The sequence below is a fragment of the Gallus gallus genome, chromosome 4, assembly GCF_016699485.2.
Source record: "Gallus gallus isolate bGalGal1 chromosome 4, bGalGal1.mat.broiler.GRCg7b, whole genome shotgun sequence".
NCBI lineage: Eukaryota > Metazoa > Chordata > Aves > Galliformes > Phasianidae > Gallus > Gallus gallus.
The window spans coordinates 46,528,709-46,544,676 of NC_052535.1; the positions used below are offsets into that span (position 1 = coordinate 46,528,709).

Genomic DNA, 15,968 nt, shown 5'->3' on the forward strand with positions numbered 1-15,968 from the left:
AATTTATGAGGTTTTTTTTGAGCTAATTGTTATTTATAAATTGTGTCGTTTCTAGAGCTTGAAAGGAAAAAAAAGTTATTGTTAGCCAGCATGTAAAAGTGATTACACTAAGAACGTGGAAGGGTAATTAGATTACAGGTTGGCAAATGCAATAACTAGGATAAGATATGATAAAATACTTACATGTATGTGCTGCTGAGTCTAATAAAGACATACAGATTGTTTATTTTTCTTTTACTAAGTTGAAGTAGATACTAGGAGTTCTGGTGTTGCTGACTTGGCATTCACCTGTATGAAAGAGCCTTGCATCTCTGAGTCATTTTTAGTACTTTCAGTGCCAAGTACCTTCAATTCTTTAGTTACTAATTTTTCAAAACTTCTGGGTCTGGTTTTTGTTTTTGTTTTTTTTTTTTTTTTCAATGAGAATATATATTTTTGCAAAGTATTTAGAAGTTACCCAAGGAATTCTTGTTCATAGATATTTTTCATATGAAACATGGCCTCTAGCTCAGGTAATTGATGGCAGCCTTTGCTGGCATTTTTTCCATGGCAGTCAGAATCTAAAATTTGGATATTTTGCCTGTTGGACCGGATCCTGAACACAATCTTGAGGGGGAAGAAAAAAAGAGTTGTTAGGAAACTAGATATGAAGTGTGTAGCCTTGAAATGGCAAGTAGAAGATAGAGGAGTGGAATGACTGCTGTTAATTTGCTCAGCTCTGGAGCTTTGACATGCTGTTTTTCACAGGTCACTGATCTTGATGATGAGGTTGGGTCCCCAGCTGAAGAGTTCAAAGCCTTTGCTGCTGATTCTGGCATGAACAGGAGCCAGTCAGAATACTGCAATGTTGGCACCAAGACGTACCTAACAAATCATCCTGCCAAGAAGTTTGTGTTTGACTTCATGCGTGTGCTGATAATTGACAATTTGTGTCTCACACCAGCCAGCAAACAGACCCCACTGGTGGATCTTCTGCTAGAAGTAAAGTTAATTTTGACTTACTGTGACTGTTTTTTAATCCTCGGTGTTTCTCTTTACCTTTGTCTGGCATTCAGTAGAATCTTGGAAATTGTCATTAAATAAGAGATGCAGGGAAAGAATATTATTGTCTCAAAAATTGTTTAATACCTTGGAAAACCCAAGAAAGCAAAAATTAGAATTTTTTTCAGCCTCTCTTTTCCTTCTGGGAAAGAAGCCTTCTGGGTTTTATTTCCTGGCCTTTATTTCCTTGCCCTCATTTACATATGTTAGTGACACCCTTAAATGCCTGAGCAAAAAATCCTCATGCTATTTATGGAATCTTTTCTTGCTATGTTCACTTCTCCCCTACTATCAGTTTTGTCTGTGGGCTCCTTAGCTTTAATTTAGCCAGTCAGATGGCTCTGGTAGCTTCTGCACATGTAGCCGAGCACACTGTGTCAAGGTTTTGTTCCTATTTTGTGCTCTTCTTAGACCTCAATTTGGCATCTGAGCCAATAACTCCTTTTATCTGGTGATGCAGGAAGCGGCTTGCAGCAGTAGATACTTAGCAGTGCAGCATGAGTTGCATAGCTTTCCTTAAATTCTATTCTTGCAGAGTATGATTAATTTGTTATACATCCATTAGCCTGTGACGACTGTATTGGTATTGCTCAAGGTATAAAATCTTTACAAATCCCTCAAGAAATATTAAGTACTATGTTTTATTCATATTAGATAAAAGGGAAAAAAAAGTGGCAGGACATCTGGTGCCATATGCTATAAAAATTCAGAGTAACTGTATTATCTTCCTGCAAAATTCTCTGTTCAGGTTTGTGACAGCTGTGCAAAGCAGCCTTCTGTTAATGGTTAGGCAGGCAATGAGGAGTTTAACTGCTCTGATGTATCCACACCATCTCCACACAGTGTATTTTGAAACATTTAGTTCACATCGATTCACATTCTCCCTCAGCCCCGAACTATTTGTTGCCTGTGCTGCTGTCTCTCTCTGCTTCAGCAGTTACTGGAATTTTGGAGTGTCCTTGATCCCCTAACACGTTTCCTGAGGTAGCTGGACATCTCTTTGCTGTTGCAAAGCAAAAAATAAATTGTCAAGTGGTGCAGCTTTACATAAATATCAGGAGGAGTATTTGAGGCCGTGTAATCAGAACAGATTGACTTTGATGTTGTTTTAATCTGTTACAACTTGTCAGTGTTTGTTACTAGACCCTCATGAAGAGAGTGCTGGATACCTGTACATTGCTAAGCTCCTAGATTGCAAAATGAAGCAGGCTGAATTAAATAGCCCTAAAAAGCACTGGAATTCTGAGTGGGATGTTCAGTAGATATGATAGTATGTTCTGGAATACCATGAGGTGATAGTATTTTTTCCTGTGAATCATAGAATCATAGAATAGCCTGGGTTGAAAAGGACCACAATGATCATCCAGTTCCAACCCCCCTGCTGTGTGCAGGGTCGCCAACCACCAGACCAGGCTGCCCAGAGCCACATCCAGCCTGGCCTTGAATGCCTGCAGGGATGGGGCATCCACAGCCTCCTTGGGCAACCTGTTCCAGTGTGTCACCACCCTCTGTGTGGAAAAACTTCTTCCTAATATCCAACCTAAACCTCACCTGTCTCAGTTTAAAACCATTCCCCCTTGTCCTATCACTATCCACCCTTGTAAACAGCCGTTCCCCCTCCTGTTTATATGCTCCCTTCAAGTACTGGAAGGCCACAATGAGGTCTCCCCGGGGCCTTCTCTTCTCCAAGCTAAACAATCCCAGTTCCCTCAACCTTTCCTCACAGGAGAGGTGCTCCAGCCCTCTGATCATCTTAGTGGCCCTCCTCTGGACCCTCTCCAAGAGCTCCATGAAGTGCAAAGGAAATAAAGATTTGGTGCATACATCTATTATGTGACTATATTAAGGCTGACGTTGTGGTACACAAAAGCCCACATAGAAGTGATGGTGAATTTAGATGTTTGATCTGTCTTTGTTTTCGGTATGGAGTCATTACATGAACTGAGGAGATGACAGCTGAACCATACGTTCAGTTACAAATTAGTGCATTTTAGGAGTGTGTTCTTTTCATTTCCTATTATGGAAGAAATAGAAGATGCATTGGCATATTAGCAGAAGATGCATTTAATGCATTTAAATTGGAGTACTGCTCACTCCATAAAATTGCATGCAGCTGTTGTGTATTTGATGTCCATTCCTAAGTTTTTCGATAAAGCTTGTGAGATAGGGAAAACAAAAATTCCCCCCTTCTCCCTTTCGATTTCCTTAAAGATATTCATTTTGTTTTCATTGCATTTCTTGAATCAGGCTTCCCCTGAAAGATCGACACGAACGCAGCAGAAGGAGTTTCAGACCTATGTTTTGGATAGCGTGATGGACCACTTACTTGCAGCCGATGTTTTATTGGGTAATATAACAATGTTTAATTCTCAATATGTCTCAGTTAAGGGCAAGTTTGCAATTTTTTTTTTTAAATTATTTTTCTTTATTAATGCCCTCATCTGTTACAAATTGAATGCCTTCTTCTCCTTTTTAGAATCATAGAAAATCCTGAGTTCGATATTCTTGTTCTGCTCTTTTCTTTCCTTTGATGTGTAAATGGTATTGCTGAACTTTTATGTTCCCTCTTGGTCTTGATTGTGCCAAAGCTGTAAAACTGAAGTTATACGTGGAGGCTGTGGAGGATGAATCTTTTGGGTATGTAAGCCAGACAAATTTCAGTCCTGTCAAAATGAAACAAAACTAGGCCTTGCTGTCCCAGCATCATCTATCTTGTCCTTCCTGCCTTGGCAGATGTTCTGGAACTTTTGTTCATTTATTATGGGTGGGACTTTAAAAACTATCTTTTTTTCTTTTCCTCCTGTTATAGCAGCACCCCCAGAAATCCCTCTGGGGATTGAATCATCCTTAAAAGAAATGCACAGGAAGAGTTTGCAAAACTTGTAACCTGTATGCCTGTAGGATGGACTGTCCTAGTAGAGCATGTGTACAGATAATGCCTGTAGGAATATCACTGGTTATGTGAGAAGCTGGATTTCAAGGTGGCCTTCTGGCCTTGCTAGGAGCTACTGGTCTGCTCTGTCTTAATCCTAGATGTCATGGGACAGCATGCTTTTCTGATTAGATATACTTGTAAAGCCTCTCCCTTTCTTTTGCTACAGCAAGTTTTGCTTTATCTGAGTGCGGTATATCAAATAATTCCAGAATCATTTACATGACGCGCTGTGTCAGGTTATCCAAAGAGTCCTGTGCCCTTCTGAGCGCTTTATGTAGGCAGGAGCAAAACTTCGATTTCCCTAGATGTTCTTTCTTCAGAGTTATGACCAACTTCTTCCATGTGTGATGTGATCAGTTGTTGTGTGTGCAGATGGGGCAACAAGTTAATAAATGTAAGGGAACTTCAAGAAAAATTGGCACTTCCTGATGATTTTGGGGAGCATTTGTACTGTGTTTTTTTACTGTAGATTGGCAGACATATGCAGCTGATTCCCATCAGCTCCCAGCTTTCTTGAGCAAAGTGCAGTGAGGGAGAAGGAATGCGAGCTGCTATCACTGATTATCTCAAGTTATTCTTTTTAAGTTACTTATATTTTTAAAAAGGCAAATAATTTGAAAAAACTATAGGTAGTTCTGCACACATGCAGCTCAAATGAAAGGGAGCACCATGTGTTAACGTAATGCCTCAGAATCACAGGAGTATCATTTCTTCTGGACTCTGGAACATATGTATGCCTGTGGGTATATTCGTTTGTCTCTGAATTAGATTATTTATGAGAAACCGTGTCAGGAGATTGTGGATGTGTGTCCTGCTGAGATCATTGAATCACCTTAGGCTGTAGCAATCTTTTACACGGAATTTCTATTTCTGTGCCAGAGAGAGAACCTACATAAGCATTTGTTTTTGAAACCTGTATTCTCTGAAAGGTTTTTTTTGATTTTTTTTTTTTAGTAAGTGTGGTGGTCTTCATGTTTAAGTAAAGCATATACTTGGCAGAAGAATTCACATCTTGTTAGTTGTTCAGGTATAGTTTTAGTTATGTCGTCGTCTTTGCGCCAACGTGGTATGTGAGCTTAATTTATTGGCTGGAATATATCTGATGAAGATCAGATCAGGTATCACGAATATATATCAGGTAGGGTCACTGGCACCATTTGTTCTGTGGAATTGCAATGCACTGGAGTAGAGTTTAATGGCATCCTTTTGTGAAAGCAGTGATCCAAGTGATGATTCTCAAATTGCAATGTACCCACATATGAAGTGTGGTTGCTCTGGTTTTATCAGTATTCCATGTCATGACTTTATGCAACATCTGTCGCTGGTGATAGAACCAACTAAACCGCAACAGGCTATCTTGGACACAGTCTCAGGTGATGTTTTAGTCTACTGTCAGACATTAATACAGAAAGGAAACTTAGGGAGTGGAGTGTTATGGGTTAACATACTTCTCCCACCTCTAAGAATGGACCACCAGCATTATCCATAGTGATTTAGATAGCTGTGGTAGGCTAGGGAAGTGTAAAGCTGTGTGTGTGCCCTCCCCCTCTTGTTTTGGCCATATCAGTGTTGATTTCAAACAATCACTTGCACGTTCAGTGTAGGTAAACCACTAGCTTTTAGCTTTTGTTGATTATCCTCGTCTTTGCTTCTCTTTTACAGAAGCCCAGAAAGCACAAACACAAGCTTAATGTCAGTGTATCTATTCATATCTATTCTTTTTTAATGAAGAAAGCTTTATTGTGCTGTTACCTAGGTGAAGATGCATCTCTGCCCATAACAAGTGGAGGAAGCTACCAAGTTCTGGTGAACAACGTGTTTTATTTTACACAGCGTGTGGTAGATAAGCTTTGGCAGGGCATGTTCAACAAAGAATCCAAACTTCTTGTGGAGTTCATAATCCAGCTAATTGCACAGGTAAGTGTTCTCTTATTAGCCTACTTGAAAAGCCATTTTCACAGTTGAAATTAAAATCCACAGAGTGACAATTCTGAGCAGCCTGCATACTATTTGGATGAGGCCTCTTGCAGGGTAATTGTGCAGCCTGGATAAATAAGACTCAAAGAAGTTTTTAATTGTCTACATGCTACCGGCCTGTCTCCGGTCAGCACAGAAGTGTTCTTTTCTTTCATTTTTTACTGAGCTTTTCTAGCACATCTTGTCAGTGTGCAGTGCTTTATTATGGGGCAATTGAGTTAAAACTGCTTTCAGATGAAATTGTGTTTTTGAAATCCCCAGAAAGCTTCCTAAATTTACCTTGGGAGATATTTTGAAAGCCTCCTCCTGTTCTGTTCTTGGAAATGTTGATGACTTCTGCTTTTGGAAATCAGAGAAAATAACAGTAGACTGATATTTGTAGGTGTTGAAATCTTAAATGTATTATCATGTATTGATATCATTTTGGCTCTTGAGATCACTGGAACTGATGCTACTGCTATTGAAGAAGCAGCGTGAGTCAACACGTGGGAAGATTACCTACCTGTAAATTGATTTAAGTGCTGCCCTCTGATGATATGTTTTTTGTTCTATTTCTTACTTTACCATCAGTCAAAAAGAAGATCTCAGGGACTATCGCTGGATGCTATTTATCACTGCCTGAACAGAACTATCTTATATCAGTTCTCAAGAGCACACAAAACTGTTCCTCAGCAAGTGGCTCTCCTTGATTCCCTGAGGGTCCTCACTGTGAACAGAAACTTAATTTTGGGACCTGGAAATCATGATCAAGAGTTCATCAGCTGTCTAGCTCACTGCTTGATTAATCTGCATGTGGGAAGGTAAGCATCTCAGATAGAAGTTCATTTGCCTTGTGAACAAGTAAGCAAAATGTTGATGACAGTTTGTAACCTTAAAGCCAGTGAAATGCAAGGAAACTAAAGTGATTCATTTAAATGAAATTATATTTGAAGAGCTCAGGTTTAAGAAACAGTCTTTCTTTTTCTTACTGAGGTGTTTTAAAATAATAGATATCTAACTATTTTGTTATTATGCTTTTACACTGTTAGGTGTTTTCAAGGTAGAAAGAAATGCTGGTGCTAAGTAATTGTCAGAGGGATCTGTCACTAGATTTGCTGTCTGTAGAGTCATTTAGTATGTATTTTTTGTCTTACTAATTTGGATATTTGAAAAAGTCTAGTCAGGAATAAAACCTGATGTGACATAAGCTGATAACACCCACTTGTCGTCTTTATTCCAAATGCCTGACTAGCATTTCCATTTTTCTTTTCAGTAAGCTGTGGGACTTGAGTTTTATCCAAAGTCATTTGGGAAGTATCATCAGCATAAACCCTAATGTTCTCCATTGATGGCCTTGGCCACACTGTGTTTCTTCAGCAATTACTGCTTCCTCTTGTAACATCACTGTTCCTATCATATCCTCTTTCAAAAACATTCAGTTCACCTTGTGACTGTGTATCATCAGAACTCAGGAGGACTTTGTGTATTCCTGTAGCAGCATACGTCTTTGTGCTTCAATCACTGGGAATCAAAGGTTTTAGTTTGTATCTGTTTCTGGTTGTTAATTCATTGTGTATTTGTAGCAACGTCGATGGGTTTGGATTGGAAGCAGAAGCCAGGATGACAACTTGGCACATTATGATCCCTTCTGATATAGAACCAGATGGAGTCTACAATCAGGATGTCAGTGAAGGTAATCTTAAGTGATCAAGCCACAGATGTCTGCTAATGCTGCTGCTTTATTGTCATCAGTAGTCTTTTACTCCCATTATTCTTTGAACAGGAGCGTATGTGCAAGAACAACAAAGAAAAACCTTCAAAATACGTCAAACACTGAGGCAAACATAATCAGGATGAGAACGGTTTGGTAAAAATAGCAAGCAGTCCTCATTTTTTGCTGGACAAGCACTAGAATCAGAGATACCACTTTATATGCACTGAATTGAAAGCAGTGTAAATGGCTCATTTTAAGTGTGCACCTCGCTTCTCTATCAGCTGAATCTTACAACAGCGTAGTTAAGACACAACTGGTATAAGGTGTAAAATATCATTAGGATCTTTCTCTCATCGGGAATTTATGAACAGTCTGTGGGGAAAAAGGATTGTGGTTTTGATCTTTTTTTATGTGTATTTGTTTATTTATGCATGTGTGTATTAAGAGTAAAAAAGAGTAATTTGTATATATATGAAACTTTGTGTATGTAGGTGTATAATCTGTAAGCTTCTTTTTAATCTCATTTTGTTCATGTATGCATGAGTGTGGGAGAGGAATCACAAATAATTGGAGGTGATGTTTCAGATGCACAGAGGAAAAATGTCAAAATCGATCTCTAGACACTATCTAACAGTATATGAATAACAAAAAAAAGTCTAGTTAAAGGCATTCCAGAAATCAAGAAAGAAGGGAAAAACTTTAAATGTAATTGCTTAGTTTATTCAATCTGCTATCAAAGTACCAGCTCAGTAAGCACAGTAGAGAACTTGCTGTTTGTGGTCTTGTACCTCTGCAGGTCGTCAGCTTCTTTTGAAAGCCATAAACAGAGTGTGGACAGAGCTGATTCACAGTAAAAAACAGGTTTTAGAAGAAGTTTTTAAAGTGACGCTGCCTGTCAATGACCGTGGCCAAGTGGATATAACTGTTGCAAGACCTTTAATTGAGGAAGCAAGTTTAAAGTGTTGGCAAAATCATTTGGGTAAGTGCAGCTGAAGATCTGTTCTGAGTGGTAGCTTTCCCCAAAGTGAACCACATGCACTGGATGTTTTGATATGGGCCTACCTTTTGTGTGTTGGTAAATACTTACTGTTATTAAAGTTTAATATCTCTGACTCAGAAACAGCACTGGGTATAGGAAAAACTTACTCTCTTCCATACACGGGACCTTTATTCAATGCTTTTGCACATCCTAATGGCTTCTTGTGTTTCTGTGCGAGCATATACCAAAGAGTGCCTTATGGATTGCAGTGGTGGTGGGCTGGTTCACTTATTTGCCTTTCCACGAATACTGCTTGTGATGACCTGTTGGGCCTTCCTCAGAACTGGATTTCTACAGATACTGTCTCCCTTCTTTGAAATATCCACTTTGTCTTTAAGGGGTGTAGTTCAGCAAAACTGAAACTAGTTGGTGTTTAGAGGGAGGGTAGGTGACAACTTACAGCTGATAAACCTTGATTTTGATAATTGATGAAAGGAGTCACAGATCTGTTAATCAGGTTAATCCCTTAATCCTTTTAAAGTGCAAAAAGTGCCAAGGTTTCTCTTAGGAATCTCTCCTTTTAAAAACAACAGCGATACAACAACAACAAAATCAACTCTTTCCTTAAAACAAAAAACACACAAGTCAGACAAGCACACAGAGTTGTTGAGAGCAGTAGGAATTGTTACTCTATTTAGTGAAATACCAGTGATGATGACAACAACAACAGAAAAACCCAACGCGTAAAATCCTTATTTTTCAGCCCATGAGAAGAAGTGCATCAGTAGAGGGGAGGCCTTGGTTCCAAGCACGCAGTCCAAGCTTTCACGAGTCAGCAGTGGGTTTGGCCTCTCCAAACTGACAGGTTCCAGGAGAAACCGGAAGGAGAGTGGACTCAACAAACACAATCTCTCTACACAGGTAGTTTTGCTTCATAAAATGCAATCTCAAATCCAGCATTGTATGTTTGGAGTACACAGTAAATATTGCAATATAAAATGTCTCTCAGGGTGTAAGGTGATAACCTGTGCTTGGCTTTCCCCTTGCTGAATATTGAGACTGCCCTTTCTTGCTTTTGTGTGGCCTAATCCAGCAGGTGTATCTGCCTATCTGGAACAGTAAGTCAAGAGTTTAAACTCAGTGGTTTTGGAAAGACTGCTTAACTGCTCTGGTTAACTGGGTCTTAAATTCAGTTTGTAATGGATGTCAAGGTAGTTGCTTGTCTAAAAAGTGAAGACTGGTGGAGAAAAACAGTGTACTCTCAGTAGGACATGACCTGATGGGGCATTGTAAAGAACTTATGTAAAGTATTTGGGACATAGAAAGCAAGGGAAAGAGGGATCTGAAAGTTTTGGAGGATTGAGTTCTTATTGTAGTAAGCACATGAAGTAGTGAGGAGACATCGCATCATGGGAGGCAGATGTGTTCCTGCTATAAGGAAATGTGTAACTTCTGATGCAGTCAATGGGAGTTGTGCCCTGTGTAAATGGAAAAGAAGCTCGCCAGTTCACTTGCTCATCTGGGAGTTGTGCACTGGCTTTGATTTAATAAAGAATTCTCAGCTTTCTCAGTCCTTTTCCTGGTGAGCAGGCACATGCATTAAAGTGAAAAGGAAGAAATCCCCAAGCTCAGCAGAGAGCATCTGTTACCAGGCATGCCATTACAGGGAGCTACGTGTGAAAGCAGATGTTTTTCCATACAGTATGATGGATACTGTTAGGGTTTCCATCAAATTTGGTCAGCATGTACAAAATATTACTAGAAAATGGAGAATAGTAGTAATATTTCTCAGCTGTTGTCTCTTCTAGCTGTTTGGGAATGTTCTGTACCATCAGCCATGTACTTTCAATTCTTAGCAAATGTTTGCCCACTTCTCTTAAACAGTATCCCTGTACATGGGTTTGCTGCTGTAAAAACAAAGAAAGCCATGAAAAAACCCATATAAAGCAAAACCACAAAACAACCTTGAAAATACAGTTGCGTGCAGTAGTTTGACATTAGTCTAAATCATTTTCTAAGAAGATAGTTTTTGCAAGCAAGTAATGGTTATTCATTTATAGCTTTTCCATAACTTGCTTCTATAAAGTCTGATTCTGTCTCCTTATCTTTCTACTAGGAAATTTCTCAATGGATGTTTACTCACATCGCAGTGGTTCGAGACCTTGTTGATATGCAGTATAAAGAATATCAGGAGGTATGGTTCAGAGAATGACCCAAAACTGGTATTTTTGACATGTTAGGTTGTACAGATCGTGTTTCTCAGTATGTGGCTTATGAAATATCAGAAGGCTGATGGTGACACGCTTCAATGTATAGCTACAGTTATTTTAAGGATGCTTTCTTAATGCAGTCAAATAAATGAGGAAAACTAATGTAGATGTTGTTGCAGCAGTGCTACCTAAGTTAAATCTCAAAGGTTTCGTACACTGTTCTAGAAAGCCATCATGTTTCTATCCCATTTCTTTATTCAAAATGCTACTTAAGATTCTTGGAAGATAAGAAGGCATAGAGAAACATTGTACACGAAGGTAACTTTTATAGTAGCACAAAAACAATTTGGTGGTACCTTTTTCTACTCACGTGCTAATAGATCATAGCTGTTCTGTGCCTTCTAGAAACAAATCGTTGTACGCTGCATTTTGTTCCAAACGCCACCAAAGTCCTTTGGTTCAATGTAGCTGCTGAGTGTTTCTGCAGGAATAAGTTACTGAAATCTACCAGCAAAAATCCACCAGATAAGCTTTACTTTGTTTAATTTCTCTCTTCTGTTTAAGTCTTGGCAGGAAAACCATCCAAAATTCCTAAAATCCCTTTTCAAAATCAATGTATTAATGTTGCATATGCTCATAGTTGCCTTTTACAAATACATTCAGTTTCAGATTAAAACCAAAAGCAGTTTGTTTATCCTCTTTTTCCTCTTCTGCTTAGAGGATTACAGTATGAACCTTGATTTTACAGTAGCTGAGCCTGGAAATCTCATTAGAGTGTATTACTCTAATGAGTATTTCTTTAATGCTATTAGAAATTTCAGTTACAAGACTTTTTGTAGTGTAAGGAAAACATCTGCTCATATCAGAACGGGCTTAAAGACATAGCTTTTAATGCTTTATATAAACATGTTTGTATCCAGCGTCAGCAGAATGCATTAAAATACGTGACAGAAGAGTGGTCTCAAATTGAATATGAGTTACTACGAGAGCGAGGTTTGTGGGGTCCTCCCATTGGTTCCCATCTTGACAAGTGGATGTTGGAGATGACTGAGGGGCCCTGCCGAATGAGGAAGAAGATGGTGCGAAATGACATGTTTTACACTCAGTATCCCTACATGCCTGAAGCTGAGCAGGAAACAAACTTGCTGGTAAGTAATCCAAGATTCTGTTGTGAGAAGTTTTATGCCCTGTTGTAAAATAAACTTTTTTTTTTTAAATGGCTCTCAAGATGCATATTTCACTCTATTGGTTTACTAGCATACCTGTAAGTCCTAAATGATTGGTAAGGTCTGGTTGTTCTTCACAGTACGTTTAGGGAATGGACTAAATCTCTCACACCTCAAAATGGAGTGAAATTGAGACCTCTGCCTGTTCCAAGATATGATGTGGTGTGCTCGTGCTGGTGAGCAGCAGAGGCATCTTCACTAGCAAAAAGAAGCCATAAAATGCCATACTTATGGATGGAAGATTTCTGTTTCAATTCTTGGCTTAGTGCTAGAGAACACTTAAAACATATCTGAAGAAAAATGCAAAAACCAAGCAGGCCTATGGGCGTTGGTTTGGGTGTGCTTTCACTGAAAATCTGTGGCTGTGAACATGGACCACTTAGGCAGAAATGCACATAAGCTTTGAAAGCTTGGCAGTTAGATCCTGTTTGCTTTTAAGGAATGGAGGATGCAGGATTTTTTTTTTTTCTCTAATCAAGATTGAGTGTTAAGGTACTTAAGGTGTGTGAACAAAAAACATTATATAGCCAACATTATGCTATTAGGTGTATTTGTCTACTTGCAATCTGACTCAGAATAGCTGTAGCAACGGAGAAGTTCACACACAATGGAGAACATCATGCCGCCTTCTCAAAAGTGTTCTTTTTCTGATGCATATACTTAATGCCCTGTTTTCAGTCTGACCTCTCAAGTAGACTTCCTGAGACAGCTGATGATACCGTTCCTCAAAAGGTAAAGAAACAAATACACTGACTGAAAGAATGTCAAATAAATACAACTTTTTTTGTTTCTCCTGCATGTTGGCAACCTTAACAAGGCTTCTACATTTGGCTTTCAACTTGCTCTTTCAGTATATGTTTCCAGGCCTAAGGATGTTTTCAGTATTCACATTAGAGGACTTCACTGTGCTCTCCTCAGCCTTCACCTAAATACAACTTTCTGTAGCTCTTCCCTTCTTTGCTGCACACTAACAGGCTGTGTTGGGCTGTGCTGTCACTGTTCTCACTGTGTATAGAGTTGTGGCTTGGGGTCTGAACTAATGGTCAACGGAAAATGTTTAGTAATGGGCAACATGATTAGTGGGAAGCACCTGCTAGGAAAATGAATGTTTATTTTGAAGAGGGTCTGCTGAGCAGGTTTTTCTTTCCCCTTTTTGATCGTGGGCTGAAAAATCTATTTTGTTAGCACTGCAGTCAATTTTCTTTCCTTCAAGTCTTAATTTTTATTAATGATGTTTACGCTTTGTTTCAAAATATGAATTCTAGCTTAGAAATAACAGAATTGTTTAAAACAGGCTGCCCTGTGGGTGTTTGCATTTTACACTGCTTCTCTATTAAATGACATTCACAGTCTTGCCCATCACTAAGTATAGGGTGTAATGTGTACTCACTCCTTTTAAAATACATTCAACAATAAACTAATACAAATAAATGAAAGCAATTATTATGTAGAATATGAAATATAAATTGTTGCTGTTTCCCTTTCTTTATGTTAATAGGGCTAGTTTGGATTTTTCATTCTAGGGAACACATCAGTTGTTACAACTGAAGTGTTAAAGGAGCAAAGTCTCAGCTGAGCATAAGTCTGCAAATTAAATCACAGCACCTTACATCTTTAAGTTTTGAGGCAGCCAATTTGACCTGAAGTAATGAATCTCCACGTCGCCAATCTTAATCACTTAGTCACTCCAAGCATCTACTTGTAATAGAGCTAATTTTTTTTAAGGGTCCTTCAGTTTCCCACTGCATAATTGTACAGATAAACAACAACAAAAACATAAAATGTGATTTTCTTTTTATTTCCAATTACTGCTGCAGAAGTGAACAAGTTGAAATCATAATTGAAATGGCAGTTGATATTCTGCAGTAGCACATAATTTAAAGCACTGGACTATACTTACAGTAGTATTCTGTGATTATCCCAATATAATTTCAAAAATAATGGGAAACTATGCTACAAAGTAAAAACTTTTATCTATGAAGAGCTGAATGTGTTCACAGGCTAAGCAGTTCCTGTAAAAGAAAACATTCAACTGAAGTATAAAATCAGTGGGTTTTCTTCCATCCAGGTGCAACAGTTTGTTTTAATTTGAAAGAAGTTCTTGGCTCTGTAAAGCTCTTATCCCTGCTTGCCTCTGTAGTGATGTTTCTGACCATGTCCTCATTTAGCTGCTACTTGGATTTCTAGTATTACCTCTGTAATTTAATGAAGAACCTAAGAATTAACATGCTAAACAAAAAATCAACACCGTGCCACTACCATAATGAAATGCAACGTAATCCATCGTGGTTACAGATGATGACTTCTAAATGGATCCTTTTATGCCAGTTTCACGAGGACCTTCAAAATATGTACTAATGATAGAAAAAACTGAAGTAGTTAATTTTTGAGCCTTAAATTCAGGTCCCTATCTCTTTCAGTCAATATCAGCTTCATTTATTTTCATCTTTCGTTGAGTTTATTCAGACCACTGTCTAGTATTGCAGCTGGCTGTCTAATGAATGAGCTGCACATGCTGCAGGGAGCAGTGAGAGGGTAGAAAATATCCATTGGATCTATCAGGCTTCAGCAAAAGTATCCCACCTGTCTTTTGTGACATCTGTTGTTTGTTACCTTATAGCCATGCTCAGTACTCCCTGTGCTGTAGGTTTAGCAGCAGGCATTTCCACAAACTCACTGTTAATTCAGTGGCTGAATAGCTCCCCTGTAAATTAGATTGGATCCAGGGTGGAGTCCCTGTTTTCTTATGTATTGGTGTACCACTGCACATGCACAGAGCACACTGTAGGCATGCTCCATGCTGCACATCGTGTCCCTGAAATGTGTGAGAGGAGTTGACTGACCAAGTGACTGTGTTCAATTATTTCTAAGAAACCTGCTCGCTACCGAAGGGCTATAAGTTACGACAGTAAGGAGTACTACATGCGCCTGGCATCTGGAAACCCTGCCATCTTCCAGGACACCATAGAGGAAAACACAGTGGGTGAAACTGCTCAGCAGGAGCCAGAACATGGGGAGGACACAATTGCGAGAGTCAAAGGTTAGATCACTCCTTCTGTCCTGATCCATTTGCTTTAAATTTGTCCTCCTTTATGTTTTTCATTACATTTGCACTGAGATAAACATGTAGGACTCTGTTTTCTGCCTGTTTTCTTGCAGTGGATCAGCAATTTTAAACTTGAGGAGGTTTTCACAGTGATCTTTTAATTCTCATCTTTCAAATTTTATCTTCCTTCTTTTCTAGGCCTAGTGAAGCCTCCCCTGAAACGGTCTCGCTCTGCTCCTGATGGAGGAGATGATGAGAACCAGGAACAGTCACAAGATCAAATTGTTGAGGGCAGTTCGATTGATGAAGAGGAGAAGACTGACAATACAACTTTGCTTCGACTTCTTGAAGAAGGAGAGAAGGTATTGTGTACTGCAAACAAACAGCATTTACTGTATTAGAATTTCTGCATTGGATGTAGCGAGCAGAAATAGACATTCTAAATGCCTTTCCTGATGTACAGCTGCATCTGTTTAATATTCCATCAGCTGCTTCTTGTAGCACCTTTGATAAGAAATGTGTGCTCCAATTCAAACACTGTAGTGGAAACTTTTTTTTTAACCTTCTGCCTTCTTAGGAAAACCAAACCTGTCCTCGAACCAAGTCATAGAATCATAGAATCACTGAGGTTTGAAAAGATCTCCACCATTATCCAGTCCACCCATCCACCAACACTTCCCCACTTATCCTTCGGTACAACATCCAAACATTTCTTGAACGCCTCCCTGGGTAGCTCATTCCAGCATCTGACTACCCTTTCAGTGAGAAATTTTTCCTAACATCCAACCTGAATCTCCCCTGTTGCACCTTGAGGCCATTCCCTCTATTCCTATCGCTAGTTATGTGGGAGAACAGGCCGAC

The 15,968-nt window shown here is 39.0% G+C and overlaps 1 protein-coding gene across 9 annotated transcripts in view; it reads left to right on the plus strand.

Moving 5' to 3' along the window:
• The window catches only part of WDFY3 (WD repeat and FYVE domain containing 3), a 139,864-nt gene that overhangs the window by 101,664 nt on the left and 22,232 nt on the right, over positions 1-15,968 (plus strand). For 7 of the 9 annotated variants that reach the window (XM_015276464.4, XM_015276467.4, XM_015276468.4 and 4 more), the window contains 12 exons: positions 748-981; positions 3,289-3,388; positions 5,733-5,893; positions 6,524-6,753; positions 7,516-7,625; positions 8,443-8,625; positions 9,389-9,546; positions 10,742-10,819; positions 11,756-11,983; positions 12,740-12,793; positions 14,933-15,101; positions 15,306-15,469. In XM_015276464.4, coding sequence (XP_015131950.1) covers positions 748-981; positions 3,289-3,388; positions 5,733-5,893; positions 6,524-6,753; positions 7,516-7,625; positions 8,443-8,625; positions 9,389-9,546; positions 10,742-10,819; positions 11,756-11,983; positions 12,740-12,793; positions 14,933-15,101; positions 15,306-15,469 — 1,869 coding nt within the window. The remainder of the gene's footprint in view (positions 1-747; positions 982-3,288; positions 3,389-5,732; positions 5,894-6,523; positions 6,754-7,515; positions 7,626-8,442; positions 8,626-9,388; positions 9,547-10,741; positions 10,820-11,755; positions 11,984-12,739; positions 12,794-14,932; positions 15,102-15,305; positions 15,470-15,968) is intronic. The other 2 variants (XM_015276469.4, XM_040699141.2) reach the window with 1 other exon arrangement.